This window comes from Enhydra lutris, unplaced genomic scaffold (assembly GCF_002288905.1).
Source record: "Enhydra lutris kenyoni isolate GAN:26980312 unplaced genomic scaffold, ASM228890v2 scaffoldscaffold3, whole genome shotgun sequence".
Lineage (NCBI taxonomy): Eukaryota > Metazoa > Chordata > Mammalia > Carnivora > Mustelidae > Enhydra > Enhydra lutris.
The window spans coordinates 40026402-40044914 of NW_019154087.1; the positions used below are offsets into that span (position 1 = coordinate 40026402).

The 18513-nt window shown below is 37.8% G+C and overlaps 1 protein-coding gene across 3 annotated transcripts in view; it reads left to right on the forward strand.

Annotated features, from left to right (window-relative positions):
• Positions 1–18513, forward strand: part of LOC111156558 (family with sequence similarity 13 member A) — a 335168-nt gene that overhangs the window by 203224 nt on the left and 113431 nt on the right. For all 3 annotated transcript variants that reach the window (XM_022517539.1, XM_022517545.1, XM_022517554.1), the window contains one exon: positions 100–263. In XM_022517539.1, coding sequence (XP_022373247.1) covers positions 100–263 — 164 coding nt within the window. The remainder of the gene's footprint in view (positions 1–99; positions 264–18513) is intronic.

Sequence of the window (18513 nt, forward strand, 5' to 3'; positions counted from 1 at the left end):
TAATACATTAGGTTACTAATTAGAGTAAATTATCTTCAATAACTTAATTTGAAAGATTTTTTAAATCTGTCTTTCTCTCTTTTAAATTTTATTTTCTAGATCCCCAAATCCAGGAGTGAGGGAGCTCTTCAGGCTCACAGAGTTCCACAACCAGAGCTCTGTGATGGCGTCCCTCAGGTCAGCCTCCGGCTAAGTCATAGAAAACCCTGCTGGGATGACATGAATTCAGCAGAGGATGCTAATGTTGCAAAGCTGGTATCCAGGTTGGCGTGTTTCTTTTATTTACATGTTATATGTTGTATTGTCTGCTCTGATGTTTAGGCCCACATGTTTTTGCCTAATAGTTCTTACCACTAGAAATGTTTGTGGTTTATTATATTTTTTTTGTTTGTATTTTAAGACAAATTATTTAGTCAATTGGACTATACTAGGTTCAGGGTTAAAAACTGGATGAGTTACTTTTGGGTTGCTTTTTCATAATATGTTCAGTGGCCAATTTTATTTGCAATTAAAATGAACATCTGAGTTGTTACTAGGACCAACAGTCACTAACAAATTTTGCATATAGCCTTTTAGCTATTATGTTGCAAATTATACCTGAAAGCAAACCTCTTTGTATACTTGAAGAAGGCATGCAGTTTTCTTAAAAGAGATGAGATAGGATCTGAATCTTATTAACTCCTAGCATAGATAATTTTTCCTTCTAAGAATTTTTAATCTTTTGTTATAACTTAAAACATATTTCCATTCCAAAAAAAATCCAAAAACTTATTTCCATTCCAAAAAAATCCATTACAAGACAGAGAAAATTGAAAGGTATTTACAACATTATACAAATAATACAGCTAAAGAGCTTACCGCTTTAGATTGCATTATGAAAGAGGGAATTTCTATAAAAGATGAAGAGAACTTAAATAAGAAGAAAAAGAAGGCCCCATCAGGAAGTGTAAGAGAAGTATTTGGGAAATAACAAACAGATGTCATATGGAAAATTGGTTGGAGATAAGGCTGGGAAAATAGTGTGGGGCCAAGTCAGTGATGACCTTGAATGCCAATATGAAGTATTTTCGCATTTAATCTTTCCTTCACTGAAAAATTGCTCAACACCTAACCTCTGGTTCCAGGAACTGCTCTAGGACAGGGGATGCAGCATTGAACAAAGCCAACCAGGGTCCTGTGTTGGGGGGTGGGGCAATAGGAAACACTTAGGAAAAATAAAAAAGCCTGTGAAGATCATTTCAGCCCTAATAAGTGGGCATATTAAGAAACTAATTAGGTGAATGTGGCAGACTCACGCAGAGACAGTTTGAGTAGGCAGGGAAAGCCTAAGTTGAGATGTGAAATAGGAGGAGAAAGTGTGTGAGGGTCAAGGAAAAGTGTATTTCTATGCAAAAGAACCAATCAAAGGGGGGCGCTTGGGTTGCCCAGTTGGTTAAGTGTCGCCTTCAGCTCAGGTCATGATCCCAGAGTCCCAGGATCAGATGGAGCTCTGTATCAGGCTCCCTGCTCAGCGGGGCGTCTGCTTCTCCTCCTCCCAGTCCCATGCTCAGGTGCTCAAGCTCTCTCTCTCAAATAAATAAATAAAATCTTAAAAAAAAAAAAAAAAAGGCAGTGAGCAAGGGAACTGGGCTTCATCCTACAGGTAAGAGGAAGCCAGTAAAAGTTTCAGGTAGGTGGGATAGATGATAGGAATCATGGTAATTCGGTTTATTAGGAAAAGTAATCTTTCATCACCTGCAGGATCAGTGGGACAGGGAGAGTTTGGAGGAAGTTATAGTATTGGTTCCTTCAATAGTCATTAATCTACAGAGATCTAGTTGTGTGGCGTTTCCTTGCCCGGTGCTGGCAGTTCAGACAATGAGAGACTTAAGTCCTGCACTTGGGAAGGCAGAGGAAAAGTGAATAAAAATTGGTATGATTAGTAAGCACACATACACTAGGTGCCCATCACTGTCCAAGCAGTGGGAAATGGGCCAGTGATAAAGTCATAAGATTCTGGTGTTTTTAAAGAGCTGCTAATACAGGACATAGGGTGCCATGTGAGGCGAGAGGAAGAGCACAGACCACATTGGGAGAAGAGGGTCAGGAGGTTTCAGAAAGAGGACGACTTGTGAACTGGCAGTAGTAGGAAAAGTAGAAATCTACTGGGCGGGGGACTCGGGATAAGGGTGCTCCTGGAAGAGCACAAAAGGCATGTGCTAGGGCGTGCAAGGTGGGGAGGACGGCCAGAAGGAGAACCCCAGGTGCAGCTGCAGATTCTGGACACCTGGAGTTTAGGATGTAGGCAAGGCTAGAGGTGGGCTAAGGTACTGAGCTGAATAGATAAGATCATGAAAAACTATTCCCCGTATGCAAGAATTTGGATTTTTCTCTAGAAAATGACAGAATGTGATTGCAGGGATATAAGGCAGCAAAAGATCTAAGCAGACTTGGATTTACAAAAGCTGGTGTGGCACGAGCGCAGAAGGAGAGGTTGGGGTGCTGGGGGGAAATGAGTGAGAAGACCACACACCCAATCCACTACCACCTGCCAGCCTCTGAGATAGGCCGGATGGACAAGTGTGTGCTTTGAGGGAGGGCAGAGAACAGGCTGTTGCTTCCAGGAGTGGACTTGGACCAGAAGGGGTTGGGGTTGTTTTTTTGTGTGTTTGACTCCAATTGGGGTATTATAATAATGACTGAAATGGAATGTAGGCAGATTGTGTGTGTAACACACAGAGTCCATGGAGGAAAAGAGGCTGATTTATAAGCTGGGAGGTCATGGAACAAGGTGTCCAGAGGGAATTTGGAAGCCAGGGGGTAACCCCCACCCCCACCCAGGAAAGCAGGCTGTGCACCTGGTGGGCAGCTGTGTTGGAGCAGGGAGGGGAGGGTAGCGTGTGTAGTGCGCAGCTCTCACCGCTGAGGGGTAAGGGTGTCACTCATGGAGGAACTGGCCTTAGGCAGTGTGAAAGTTCCGAAAAGAAGAAGGGACACAGAAACATTGGCCCTTTTCAAAGTTTTCTTCTCTAGTTTAAATATCAAGGCCACGTGTCTGGGTGAGAAGCACTAGTGGAGATGTTATCTTCCCAAATTACTTGGCAGAGAATTACGCGAGGAATGCCACATGCGAAGAAATGAAAAGAAAAATTCAAATTTTCGTAGTTTATATCATCATTTTTATTCATCCAGTCAGAAAATGAAAGGGAAAAAAAAAAAGTTTCTTGCTCCTGAAGGTAACAAGAAAAGAGCTTCCTGTGTGGAGAATGAATTTGTATTTCTGAGGTACAAATCAAGCAGTGAGACTATGGAGAGAAGGCACAGCTAACGTTGCTCTGGCAACTCTTTGTTCCGCCGGTCAGCGTATCTCCAGTTGAAACAAATGTGTGTTAAGGTTTATGAATTTTTTATATACTTCCTAAGCTCGTAAAGGATGGTCTTGAAGACTGACTCCTGCACCCTTGGCAACCTTAGAGATTTAGGTAGAAACCTTGCTGCTCACCGTCACACAGTAGAAACTCATCCAAGTTCTATAGTGTCCATGCAGAGAGTTTACTTTTTACATATCTCTTAATAGATTGTGAAGAAAATTGTCACAAAATAGGTGGAGAATAATTAAAATAAATTTAATTGAAAATAAACTTTAAATCCTTTATATATCTTGAAGTAACAGAATGAATATTGGGCCAATTTTCATTTCAAAATAAACTTATGAAGTGGTTTCCATTTGCAGTTACTTTCTAGAACAAGTTACTGTTTAGTTCATAAATTTTAAATAAATTAGAAGTGTGTGTGTTTCTACTTTTTTCCTTAACAGTTCATTAGTTGCATCAGTCTTAAAACAAAAATGTTGGCAATGCGTATTAAATATAAGCCCATTATCTAATACAAGTTTTGTTTTTTTTTTTAAGATTTTATTTATTTATTTGAGAGAAAGAGAGCACAGAGGGAGAGTGAGAGGGAGAAGCAGGCTCCTCACTAAGTAGAGAGCCCAATGTGGGGCTCAGTGCCAGGACCCTGGGATCATGACCTGAGCTAAAGGCAGATGCTTAACCGTCTGAGCCACCCAGGTGCCCCTAATACAAACTTTATTTTGGTTACCAACTTTTTTTTTTGCGGAATTGTTGAGAAACATTTAGCTGGGCTTTTTCTTGTTTTTGTCTTTTATTTTTTAGTTGCTCTTTGAAAAAGAAAAAAAAAAAAACAGTTCAACAAAAATCTCTTCTTGTTTGACCCATGATCTGATGAGTTTGGTTTACTTTACAAAACAAAAAAATATTCTCTTTGCACTTTAAAATCAGTGTGCCACATTTATACTCATGGTTTGGTTTTCAGCAGAGTTACCCTATCAGTTAAAAACCAAGAAAGAACCTTTGGTACTGAGATTTCCAGAATGGTGAATTGTCCCGTGAATTTTTAAACAACAGGTTAAGGCTGTTTTCTCAGGCTTTTGAGGAGCAGTTTTTGGCCAACAGTGTTCTTTGATAACTTTGAATGTTTAGAGTTGAGGCCTTGTTCAGTACTTTTGCCCCAGGTTGTCTCACTTTGGTCTTTTTCTTCTTTGTTTCAATTCTTCTGGGGAGTCTCATTTCTTCTTAAGATGTAGTAGAAATACGGGGTACCTGGGTGGCTCTGTCGTTAGGCGTCTGCCTTCAGCTCGGGTCATGATCCCAGAGTCCTGGGATCGAGCCCCACATTGGGCTCCTTGCTCGGCAGGAAGCCTGCTTCTCCTTCTCCCACTCCCCCTGCTTGTGTTCCCTCTCTCTCTGTGTCTCTCTCTCTGTCAAATAAATAAATTAAAAAAAAAAAAAAGATGTAGTAGAAATATGAATTGTTTTTCTAATCTTCAGATAGTGGCAGCAAAAATAAAAGCAAAGAGAATAACACACTTAAAATGTGATGTTTTGTGAGTCAAGAGAAGAGCCCAATATCACTTACTGCTTATTGGCTAATTTCTAGCTTGGAACATTATTTATTCAGATGAATATCATTTTTTTCTGTATTTCTATAATTGTCAAAAAATGGCATTGAGGATATAATCATATAAACAACAATCATTTTTCTAATCCTCATAGAATTTCTCACAATTAGAGTGATTCAGTGAAAAAAGCTTAAGGATAAGTAACTCTTGATTTTGTTAGAGTTCAGTGGAATGCTCTATTTTATACTGAATTCTAAGCCAAAGACAGAGTACTTAATTCAGTGAAAGCATTAGCTTTCTAAAACTCACAGCAGCAGTTACTAAAATACTGTTAAGAATTCTTTTTTGTAGGGATGCCTGGGTGGCTCGTTAGGTTGAGCATCCGACTTGATTTCGGCTCAGGTCATGATCTCAGCATTGTGAGATCAAGCCCCATGTCAGGCTCTATGCTAGGCATAGAGCCTGCTTGGGATTCTCTCTCTCCCTCTGCCCCTCCCTGCACCCTCTCTCTCCTTCTCTTAAAAAAAAAAAAAAAAAGTTTTTTTATAATTAAGATGTGTGTATTACTAAAATTCACAGTAGACTGAAAAGCATAATTTCTGATCTGGCATGCCAGTTTCAAAGGAGTCCATGCCTGTCCTTCTCCACAGAGTAAGTACAGTGTACAAGTTCAGTGGGTTAGAAGCACTCATAGAAATGAGGTTATTGAGCAAGTACATCCCTTAAGCATGGCTGGAACATTCCAGCTTTTGGTGTACCTGATACTCTTACTCCTTTTAAAGATGCTGAGGAAGAAAAACTGTAAACATTAACTGGTATGTTAAGAAATAGGCCACTTAAAAAATTTCCTGGAAGGGAAAACTACATATCCATGCTCTAAAAGAAAAAGGTTCTATTACAGGTAATGTTTGAGATGTTAAAAGAATTTGAAGCTTCATGGATAGCTGTCTTACTATCTGTTTCAACATGTAAAATAGTTAAGTGATCCTTTCGAGTGTTTCTAGCACTATATTACTTTCAGAATCTTTTTAATTTTAGAATTTTAATAGAGAAAAGAATTAATATTTTTAGGTTTTTAGTTGTTAAATAGTATGTACAGTAATGGTCTTTTTGAAAGGCAGGGTATTTCTTTAAATGTGTAATTTTCTTAAAGGCAAAAGGAAAATCTCTAGGTTCATTCTCTAAAGTCAGAGTGGAGACTCAAGAAACCAAGTATTATATGATTAGAATTTATATCAAAAGTCCAGAAAAGGCAAGTTTTTTAAAAAACAGCAGGTTGATTGTGATTGTCCGGTTCTGGGGCTAGGGGAACAGGGAGGGACAGAGATTAATGTAAATGCCCTGAAGGACCTTATTTGGTGGGATAAAAATGTAAGTTACTAAAAATCACTGAACCGTAGTCTTGAAAAATATGGATCTCAATAACACTGTTTTAAAAATACAAATACCAGAAAAACAAATAATTGCTGGAGCAAAAAATGAGTATAATCTAACAAGAATGTCACTTGATTGCAAATTATGCAACTATTGTTATAAGTAAATGCTACAACAGAGAAAGTTATGTTTGTTAATCTTAAAATAATTTGTTCCTTCATACTTTTCACTGACTATAACAGAGTCTGGTGGCAGGAATAAAGATTAGGTCCTCTTGAACAGAATGTTGATTCATAAGGAGGGAGAAGAAGATGGAGATAAAGCTCTTTAAATGGTTGGAATCTGGAAGAATTCTAAGGTGTGATTTGCTGTAATCAAAAGTTATTGAAATGATCAGTATTTCAGGGAGACATAGAAGCAGAAGGAAAAAAGCTCCACCATCTTGGGAGTTTCACCAAAAAAAGTCATAGGTCCATTTTCAGAAGCAGAAAAGTTACCCATTGTGCTTCTATGTCAACAGACGTTCATGGTCTCCTTACCCATGGTGGGTGTCCTACAGACAGACACATCTACAATGAAAGTTTTGCCCTGGTTCTGGCATAAAGAGAGAAACAATTAAGAGTGATTAAAATGCTTTCATTTTCTGCAACCAGAATAAAGTTACCACTTTACCAATTATTTATTTAAAATAATATGATGAAGCAGGTAGAGCTAAAGAAAGTAGCTTTGTTGCCGAGTTATTTTTAACTTGATAGATAAGTAAGGTAGGCTACAATAAGTCACTTTTAAATGTATATTAAAGACAAATCTTTTCTTGAGAGAATATTTCTGCCTGAGAGAGTTGTTCTACTCTAAAAGTGCTTTCTTGTCCATTTATTCTGTTTTCAGTACTTCTGAATTGTGTAGGGAATACATTCTTCTTAGAAAAATTTAAAACCTCACCAATAAGGCTTAAGCTCCCACTGAATCACTTGCTCCATAATTCTAACTCCTTCCTCTCTCTTCTTGGGGTAAGGACTATTATAGGTTTGGTTGTGTATTCTTCCAGACTTCTTTCAATGTATTTACATGGGAATATATTTTTACATACTTTCCACTTTTTAAAAAACAAGCTTCATCATACTGAATGTATTGTGGTGCTTCACATATCCTTGAAAATTTCCTATTTCTTGAGTGGCTTCCCCCTGTGATATTCTTTTCCTTTCCTTCCCACCTCCAAATTCAGTGACCTTCAGGTTTCCCTCTTTGGCCACCTGATCCCCTGTCTCCTGTCCCTTCCACAGTGAATCTAGGCACAGCATGGTACCTTTCTTTTTTTTTTTTTTTTTAAAGATTTTTATTTATTTATTGGACAGACAGAGATCACAAATAGGCGGAGAGGCAGGCAGAGAGAGAGGAGGAAGCAGGTTCCCCGCTGAGCAGAGAGCCTGATGCGGGGCTCGATCCCAGGACCCTGGGACCATGACCTGAGCCGAAGGCAGAGGCTTTAACCCACTGAGCCACCCAGGCACCCCAGCATGGTAGTTTTCAAGCACAGTATCTCAGACCTGAACTCAGTTCTCAGATTCTGGTGCCTGTCAGCTACCTCTACCTCAGCCTTTACCATAAACTTACCATACCAAACACAACTCATCTCCTCTTTCCCTCTTCACTTGCTGTGGGTTTCATTCTCTCAAACACTAGATTGAAAATCTTTTCTATAATCAATCACCATATCTCATCAGCATTTCATTTTCAGTATCTCCAACATTCCTTTCTCCATTTTTCCCCCATGAGCTCAGTTCTGAATTAGGCCTCCATCACCTTGTGCTTACGTAATTACATTTTTCTGCATTTCACCAACCTGCTGGATTCATTCTCCACATTAGTTGGGCCTATTCCTCCATCTTCAACTTCTAACTCTATACAGTGTCTTCTATGCCTGTCTCTCCCATTCAGAACTCTCCACTGAGCCATACTAACACATCATTCTAACTAGCAGACTGTTCAGCTTAATCCCTCTTGTACCTCAGACCCTTCCCTTGCTCCCTCTCCCATCATCTGCCCATAGCCAGCCAATTCCCAAATACTTTTTTACTCTCTTACTGTCTTTATTTTGCTTCATTACTACTCCACTCCTTAGCACCTCAGCAGACCCAGGAATTTTTAAAAAGGTCATACTCCTGCTCAGAACTACTGAGTGACTCACATGTGCCCAGCCTATGAGAGACTCCTTGCTCCGTCCTCTACTTGTCTTTCCGGTTTTTTCTCCCTCAGCTCTATGCTTGCCTTTTTCTCATACCTACAGCCACCACATAACCCACACTTTCCGGGGCCATCTCAGTTCCAGACACTGGCATATTTCAGATACATTGCAGGTTTGGTGTCCAGATGACCATAATAAGGCACATATCTCAGTAAAGTGAGTCAAATAAATTTTTTTATTTCCCAATGCATTTAAATTTATACTATAATCCCTTAGGTATGCTATTGCATTATGTTTAAAACAATATATGTAATTTTAACATTTAGCACTTTATTGCTAAAAAATGCTAACCGTTATCTGAGCTTTCAGTGAATCCTCATCACCGATCACATAACAAATATAATAATAATAATGAAAAAGTTTGAAATATTGTGAAATTACCAAAATGTGACCCAGAGATATGAAGTAAGCAAATACTGTTGGAAAAATGGCACCAATAGACTTACTCAATGCAGGGTTGCCACAAATCTTCAATTTGTAAAAAATGCAGTATCTTCAAAGTGTATAAAGTGAAGCTCTAAAAAACAAGGTATGCCTATATTCTCCTCAAAATTAGACACTGTGTCGTATTTTGTCTTGATATTTGCCTTAAAAATTATAGAACAAAATGATAAAATAGGGAGCCCTCATCTCATTTCCCCCCACAGCAACAGTAAGTTGGTAGTTATCCATGGACAAAAGTGTCTCTGTGGGAGCTTCAGGATCTAAGTAAAAGGTTGCAAAACCCCAGTAGAGCCCAAGACTGAAGAAGTCCATTTTGAAAAGACATGGCTGCACCCAGGTGGTAGACTCACAAACCGTAGTTTTGTAAGCTACAGACCCAGAAAACAGCCCAGTCTACCTGCAGACCTGGCTCCAGCCACATTTGGCTCTACTGCTGTTGCTAGCACCATCTTCCAAGCGACCAAGGAGGGGCCACACCCACCCATATATAGGTCCAGTGACCTCAGTTTCAGCTGTGGACCCTGAAGTACCATATGACTAGGCTCCAGCCCCTCTCAGCCTTAGTCCAGAAATAATCCTTTCCTCCCAATGACCCGGTGAGAGAGAGATCTGTCCCTGTCCCAGAGGCAGATCCTCCAACCTCAGTCTGACCTAGGATACTGAAGCTGTGCTGGCTCCAGCCCCTCTCAGCTGTGGTCTATGGGTACTCCTACCCTCCCAGGGATTGGATGGGAGACACACTGCCCAGAGGCAGGCCTGTTGAAATGTTGTCTGGCCATATCCTTCAGTGGCCTAGTGACCTAGCTCCAACCCCACTGGGCATTGTCCAAAGGAAGTCCTAACCACTTAGGAACCTGGTAGGAGACACACCCATCCATACCCCTGGAGGCAAGACTGCAGACTCAGTCCTGACTATTGACCTTGAAGCAACCCAATGTTTCAGTTCCAGCCCCTGTCAGTAATTCAGTCCAGTTTTGCTGACCCAGGGAACTTCCCAGGGAGCTGGCAGGAATTCTCCCAGGAACCTGGCAGGAGCCACACTCATCTGCACACCTGGTAACAGGCCCACTATTTGCAGACCTAAAAGCCAACCCTTGTCTCAGTGCCAGCCCTACTGACCAAGGTTCTGAAGGCAGTTCCATCACCCCAGGGATCAGGCCTGTCAACTGCAAACTCCTATCGCAGACCCAGCAGCAGCAGCCACATGACCTGGCTCACCCCTGCTCAACTGAAATCCCAGAGGCAGTAGCATCAGCCCAGGGACCCAAAAGAAGAAAGTTTTTTTGTGCCAAAACCAGTCTGTAAAGACCAGAAGAGGTGCTTTCTCTTTCAGATGCAAGATACCAACACAAGGCTTCACAGCTCACAAAGAATTAAGCAAACATGATACCACAAAAAGGAGACTAATAAAGCTCCAGTAACCAAACCCAAATAGAGATCTTCAAATTTTCTGAAAATTTTTCAAAATAATCATCTTTAAAAAGCTCAAAGAGATGCAAGATAACACAGACAGTGAAATCAGGAAATTAATACCGAAAAAATCAAGTTTAATAAAGAATTAACCACAAGAAAGAACAACAGAAATCCTGAAGTTGAAGAATATTATAACAGAACTGAAAATTGAACAGAGAACAGTAGACTTGATCATGAGGAAAGAATCAGCAAATAAATATAGGTTATTTAGAATAATTACAGGAACAAAAACAAAAAAGGAAGGAAAAAGAATGATAAAAGTATGTGGCATCTATAGAATACCATCGAGTGAATGAATATATTTCAACTTAAGAGTCCCAGAAGGAGTGGAGAGACAAAAAGGGGAAGAAAACTTATTTAAAGAAATAATGGCTGAAAACTGCCTGAGTCTTAGAAAGGACATGGATATCATTCTGCATGAAGTGAAGAACTGCAATCAAGATAACTCAGAAAGATTATACAGGTCATCACAGTTAAAGACAGAGTTGGGCACTGAGGTCACTTGGTCTGTTAAGTATCCAACTCTTGATTTTGGTTCAGGTCATGATCAATGAGATCAAGCCCTGCATTGGGTTCTGTGCTGGGTGTGGAGCCTGCTTGGAATTCTCTCTCTCCCTCTGTTCCTCCCCCACCCATAATCACTCTCTTAAAAAAAAAAAAAAGTTTTTTTAAAAGTTACAGAAGGTTTTTAAAGCAGCAAGAGAAAAACAACTCATTACATACAAGAAAACCCCAACAAGTCTATGCGTGGATTTTGCAAGAGAAACCTTGATGTAGGCCAGGAAGAAGTAGGGTGATATATTCAGTTTGAAAGAAAAAAATCTGCCAATCAAGAATACTATACCCAGCAAAGCTGTGTATGTTTTCTGAAGCCGTACCTTTCAAAATTGAAGAGGAGATAAAGACATTCCCAGACAAACAAAAGCTTAGGGAATTCATTATAACTAGATATGCCTTACAAGAAATGCAAAGGGGGAGTTATTCAAGTTGAAACAAAAGGAAGCTAAGTAAAAATATGAAAGTATAAAACTCCCTAATAAAGATAAATATATAGTCAAATTCAGAATACTCTAACACTATATTGGTAATATGTAAATCACTTAATTCTAGTATAAAATTTAAAAGACAAAAGTATAAAAACATAGCTATAGTAATTTGTTAATGGATATAAAATATTTTAAAAATGTGTGGAGAACCTGGGTGCTCAATTGTTTAAACAGCTGCCTTCAGCTCAGGTTATGATCTCAGGGTCCTGGGATCAAGCCCCACATCAGGCTCCCTGTTCAGTAGAGTGTCTGCTTCTCTCTCTGTCCCTGCCCCAACTTGTGCTTGCTTGCTCTCTCTCTATCAAATAAATCTTTAAAAAAAAAAAAAAAGTGTGACATCAATAGCATAAAATGTTGGAGAGAGGGAGAAGTAAAATTGTAAAGTTTTTATATGCAATTAAAGTTATCAGCTTAAAATGCCTGCTGTAACTATTTAGATATTTTAGGTAAGTCTCACGATAACTGCAAAGAAAAAAACTTCTGGTAGCTACACAAAAGATGAAAAAGAAATATAAGTACACCACTACAAAAAATCAACAAATCACAAAGGAAGACAGCAGGCAAAAGGAAATAAAACAACCACAAAGCAGAAAACAATAAAATGGCAATAATACATCATTACCTATCGATAATCACTTTAAATGTAAATGGATTAAATTTTTCAATTAGCAGACATATCTGAATGGATAAAAATATAATTACAATATGTCACCTACAAGACATTCACTTTAAGGACACAAAGGCTGAAAATGAAAGGATGGGAAAAGATATTCTATGTAAATAGTGAATAAAAGAGAGTGGGGTGACTAAACTTACATCAGACAAAATAGACTTTCAATCAGAATCTGTTACAAGACAAAAAGAAGGTCACCATATGATGGTAAAGACTTTAATTCACTAAGATGATATAGTAATTATAAATATATATGTATCCATATATACCTAATTTTTTAAGCACCTAAATTTTTAAGCAGATATTTACAGAACTAAAGGGAGAAATAAACAACAATACAAAAATAGGAGATTTTAGTACTCCACTTTTAACAATGAATAAATCATCCAGACCAAAAAATCAAAGGAAGACCAAACTTGAAAGACACTGTAGATCAAATGGACCTAATAGAACTTTCCAGAACCTTCCATTCAGTGGTCACAGAAAACACATTCTTTGGATAAAGAAGATGTGGTATATATACGCAATGGAATACTATGCAGCTATCAAAAGAAATGAAATCTTGCCATTTGCGATGACATGGATGGAACTAGAGGGTATCATGCTTAGCAAAATAAGTCAATCAGAGAAAGACAACTATCATATGATCTCCCTGATATGAGGAAGTGGAGATGCAACATGGGGGGGGTTAAGGGGGTAGGAGAAGAATAAATGAAACAAGATGGGATTGGGAGGGAGACAAACCATAAATGACTCTTAATCTCACAAAACAAACTGAGGGTTGCTGTGGGGAGGGGGGTTGGGAGAGGGGGGTGGGTTTATAGACATTGGGGAGGGTATGTGCTATGGTGAGTGCTGTGAAGTGTGTAAACCTGACGATTCACAGACCTGTACCCCTGGAGATAAAAAGACATTATATGTTTATTTTAAAAAATTAATTAATTAATTAATTAAAAAAAGAAAAGAAAACACATTCTTTTCGAACGCACATGGAACATTCTCCAGGATAAAACATATGTTAGACCACAAAACAAGTTTTATCAAACGTAAGGGTATTGAAACCTTAGGTGTCCTCACTAGAGTTGTATGAAACTATGAATTAATAATAGGGGGAAATTCACAAATATATGGAAATTAACACAATCCTAAAAACCAGTGGACAAAAGAAGAAATAAAAAAAAAATCTCAAAAGTATTTTGAGACAAATGAAAGTTGGAATACAACATACCAAAACTCATGGAGTATGGCAAAAGCATTTCTTAAAGGGAAGTTTATAGGGATAAGTGCCTATATAGAAAAAAAGAAAGCCTTCAAATAACTAACCTAACTTTACACCTCAAGGAATTAGAAAAAGAAGAAAACTAAGCTCAAAGTTAACAGAGAGAAGAAAATAATGATTAGAGCAAAGATAAATTCAATAGACACTAGAAAGAACGTAGAAAAGATCAGCAAAACTAAAAGTTGGTTTTTTGAAAAGATAAAAATGACAAACCTTTACATATACTAACCAAGAACAAAGAGAATTCAAATAGGTAAAACTGTAAATGAAAGAGGAGACATTACAACTGATTCCATAGAAATACAAGGGATCATGAGAGACTACAATGAACTATTATAAACCAGCAAATTGGATATTTTAGAAGAAATGGATAAATTTTAAAACCATACAGTCTCCCAAGACTGAATCATGAAGAAATAGAAAATATGAACAAATCAATAATAAGTAAGGACATTAAAGCAGTAATTAAAAGCTTCTCAATAAACTGCAAGGACTGGGTGATGTCATGGATAAATTCTACCAAACATTTTAAGAAGTAACACCAGTCCTTCACAGATTCTTCCAAAAAAATTGAAGAGAAAATAATCCTTTTTTTTTTTTAAGATTTTATTCATTTATTTGACAGAGATCACAAGTAGTCAGAGAGGCAGGCAGAGAGAGAGAGGAGGAAGCAGGCTCCCTGCTGAGCAGAGAGCCTGATGCGGGGCTCGATCTCAGTACCCTGGGATCATGACCTGAGCCAAAGACAGAGGCTTAACCCACTGAGTCACCCAGGTGCCCCATGAAGAGAAAAGAATACTTCTATCCTCATTTTATGGGGCCTAAATTACCCTGATACCAAAGCTAGATAAGGCTACTACAGGAAAAGGAAATTGCAGGCCAATATCTGTGATGAATAGAGATACAAAAATCTTCAACAAATTACTAGGAAACCAAATTCACCAGGATATTAAAAGGATCATACACATTAATCAAGTGGGATTTACCCCTGGAATGCAAAGATGGTTCAACATACGCAAATCAATATGATGTATCGTGCACCACATTAATAAAAGGAAGGATAAAAATCATATGGCCATCTCAGTAGATAGAGAAAAAGGATTTGACAACACTAAATATTCTTTTATTATTAAAAGCTGTCAAAAATTAAGTAAAAGGAATGTACCTCAACATATTAAGACCACATAAAACAAGCCATAGCTAACATCATAATCCCTGATGAATAGCTGAAAATTATTCCTCTTCATCAGAAATAAAAACAAGGGTGCCCACTTTATCACCTCTGTTAAATGAAGTAATAGAAGTTCTAGCCAGAGCCAATTAGGCAAGAAAAAAAATAAGTTTAAAGGCATCTAAATCAGAAAGGAAAAAGTAAAATAGTCTCGGCAGGTGACATAATCTTATATATAGAGGATTCTAAACACTACCAAAAAGCTGTTAGAACTAATATGCAAATTCAGTAAAGTTGCGGGATACAAAACTAATATGCAAAATTCAGTTGTGTTTCTATACACTGACAATGAACTATCTGAGAAAGAAATTAAGGAAACAATCTCATTTACAATAGCATCAAAAAGAATAAAATATTTCGTAATTAACTTCACTAAGGAGGTGAAAAATCTGTATACTGTAAACTAACTGATAAAAGAAATTGATAAAAGACAAATCCTATGTTCATGGATTGGAAGAATTAATGTTGTTAAAATGCCTATACTACCCAAAGAGATCTGCAGATTCAGTATAACCCCTACCAAAATTCCAAAGGCATTTTTCCTAGAAAAAATCCTAAAATTGATGTGGAAACACAAAAGACCCCAAATAGCCAAAGCAATCTTATGAAGAATGAAGCTGAAGGCTGAAGCCATCATATTTCCTGATTTCAAACTGTATTACAAAGCTATGAGTAATCAAACAGTATGGTATTGGCATAAAAACAAACATATACTAATAGAACAGAATAGAGGGCCCAGAAATAAGCTCACACAAATACAGTTTGACAAGAACACCAAGGCTATGCAGTGGGGAAAAGATAGTCTCTTCAGTAAATTGCTGGGAAAACTGAATATCCACATGCAAAAGAATGAAACTTGGCAACGGAAACAAAAGCAAAAATAAACTATTGGGACTTCATCAGTTTGAAAACCTTCTGCATGGCAAAGGAAACAATCAATAAAACTAAAAGGCAACCTTTGGAATGGGAGAACATATCTGCAAATGACATAGCTGATAAAGAGTGTCCATATCTGATTTTTAAAATTATGAACCTCAATACCCAAAAACCAATAAATCCAACTTAGAAGTGGGCAGAAGACATAAATAGACATCTTTCCAAAGAAGACATATAGATGGCCCACAGACACATGAAAAGATGCTCAACATTACTCATCACCAGGGAAACACAAATCAAGACTACAATGAAATACCACCTCACACCAGTCAAAATGACTAAAATTAACAACACAGGAAACAACAGGTATTGGCAAGGACGGGGGAACAAGGTGAACCCTCTTACACTGTTGATGGGAATGCAAACTGGTGCAGCTGCTCTAGAGAACAGTATGGTGCAGCTGCTCTGGAGAACAGTATGGAGGTTTCTCAAAAAGTTAAAAGTAGAACTACCCTAAGACCTAGCAATTGCACTACTAGGTTATTTACCTAAAGGATACAAAAATATAGATTTGATGAGGTACATGTACCCCGATGTTTATAGCAGCATTATCAACAATAGCCAAACTATGGAAAAATCCAAGTGTCCGTTGATGAATGGATAAAAAAAAATGTGGGACATGTGTTATATATACATATATCTATATCTATCTATCTATAATGGAATATTATTCAGCCATAAACATGAATGAAATATTGCCATCTGAAATGATGTGGGTGGAGCTAGAGAACACTATGCTAGGTAAAGTAAGTCAGAGAAAGACAAATACCATATGATTTCAATTATATGTGGAATTTAAGAAACAAGACAGATGAACATAGGAGGGAAAAATGAGAGGCAAACCAGAAAATATACTCCTAACTATAGAGAACAAACTGATGATTACTGGAGTGGAGGTTGGTAGGGGGAAGGGCTTTCAATGAGTGATGGGTATTAAAAAAAAAACTGGGCAAAGAGGTCGAACAGACTTTTTTCAAAGAAGATATAGAAATGGCAAGCAGATATATGAAAATGATGTCATTAGTCACCAGTGAAATGCAAAATAAAACCACAATGAGCTACCTCATACCTGTTAGAATGACTTATTAAAAAGACGAGATAACAAGTATTGGTGAGGATGTGGAGAAAAGGGAACCTCTGTACACTGGGTTGGTAAGAATGTAAATTGGACAGCCATTCCAGGTAATAAATAGTGTGGCGGTCCCTCAAAAACTTAAAAATTGAACTATGCAATCTAACTATTCCACTTCTGGGTATATGGCCAAAGAAATGAAATCGGTATCTCAAAGAGATATTTGCACTCTCATGTTTAATGAAGCATTATTTATAATAGCTAAGATATGGAACCATCTAAGTGTCTGTCAGTGGATAAGGGTATTAAAAAAGTGGTAGAAGTAATATTCCATTGTGTATACATACAGCATATGTGTATATGGATATTTCTTGTATGTATACAATGTAATGTATACACACACATGCAAGAGGGAAATCCTCCACTTCTAACAATGCAGAGGACATTATGCTAAGTGAAATAAGCCAGATACAGAAAGACAGATACTGTGTGATCTCACTTATATTTGGAATCTAAAAAAGTTGTGCTCAAAAGTAGAGAGTAGAATGGTCGTTGCCAGGAGCTACAGGCAGGGAGAAATGGACAGACACTGGCAAGAGGCTACTGACTTCAGTTATAAGGTGAATAAGTTCTGCGGATATAATGTATAATGTGATGAATGTAGTTAATAATATTGTATGCTTGAAGTTTGCTGGTAAAGTTAGTCTTTATTGTTCCCATCACAAAAACAAAATCATAACTACGTGAGGGGATGAAAGTGTTAATTTGCCTAATTGTGGTAATCATTTCACAATGTATATGTAAATCATCATATTTTATACCTTAAGTATATACAATTTAGTGTTTGTCAATGATACCTCAACAATACTGGAAAAATTATAATCTTGCATGTGACATTTTTTGGCCTATATCACAGTTTTGTCAAGTAGCTTTGTAAAAAGATTTATTTGTATCTGAAAAGTAACTTTGGATGAAGAAATCATGATTCTGAGAAGATTATTCATTTCACAAATATTTTTTGAGTTAGGCAAATTATCCAAGTTTACATGTTTTATTGACAGGCTGAGATTAATATATGTCTAGATTATTTTACAGTTACTTCCTGCCTGTCCTATATCTTGAATTTATTTACCCTTTCATGTGTTGTTTACTTTCTTCCTCAACCTGATTATGACTGCCTGGTGGAGAGGGAGTGTGTCTTCTGGGTAGTTTTGCATCCATAGCAGGACTTACCTAACAGGCACCTACTTTGCTGCTGCTGCCTTAGCTCCTGTTGTTGTGTTATTATTATTATATGAGCTCAGTTTGAGTTTAAGTTCCATTCTCTTCATCTAGCTGACCTACACCTCTCAGAGGTTGAGGTCTGATTCTGAAAGAGTCGAATTTTATGTGTGAGTTTTCTCTCTTTGGGTCTTTGGAAAGTATTCACCTCACGCCAGGGAACCTTGTACTGCCTACCCTTAGAGATACCACACAAGTCAAAACTCTGCTTTCTTATCTTCCCCGCTTAATCTCTGGGCCATCTCCCCACCAGGACTCTGACCCTGATATTGTCCCTGTTATCAGTAACATATTGCTTATTTATACAGGAGAAATCCATTGTTTTATGACGCTTATAACCAGTCTCTGCAACTCTCTGCCCCTGTGGCAGAAAGTGTGTTCCTCGTGATGTGTGCCAAACAACACTTCATATTTTAGTCTCATGTAACAGTAGTATAAGTCATAAGATTCAGGCTTTAAATGATACTAATAATGAGTCCATATTCAACAGTTTTAACCATACTCATTGTCCTTCAAGCATCCTGATCTATTAAGTCCTGAAATTAAATGACTTTCTTTA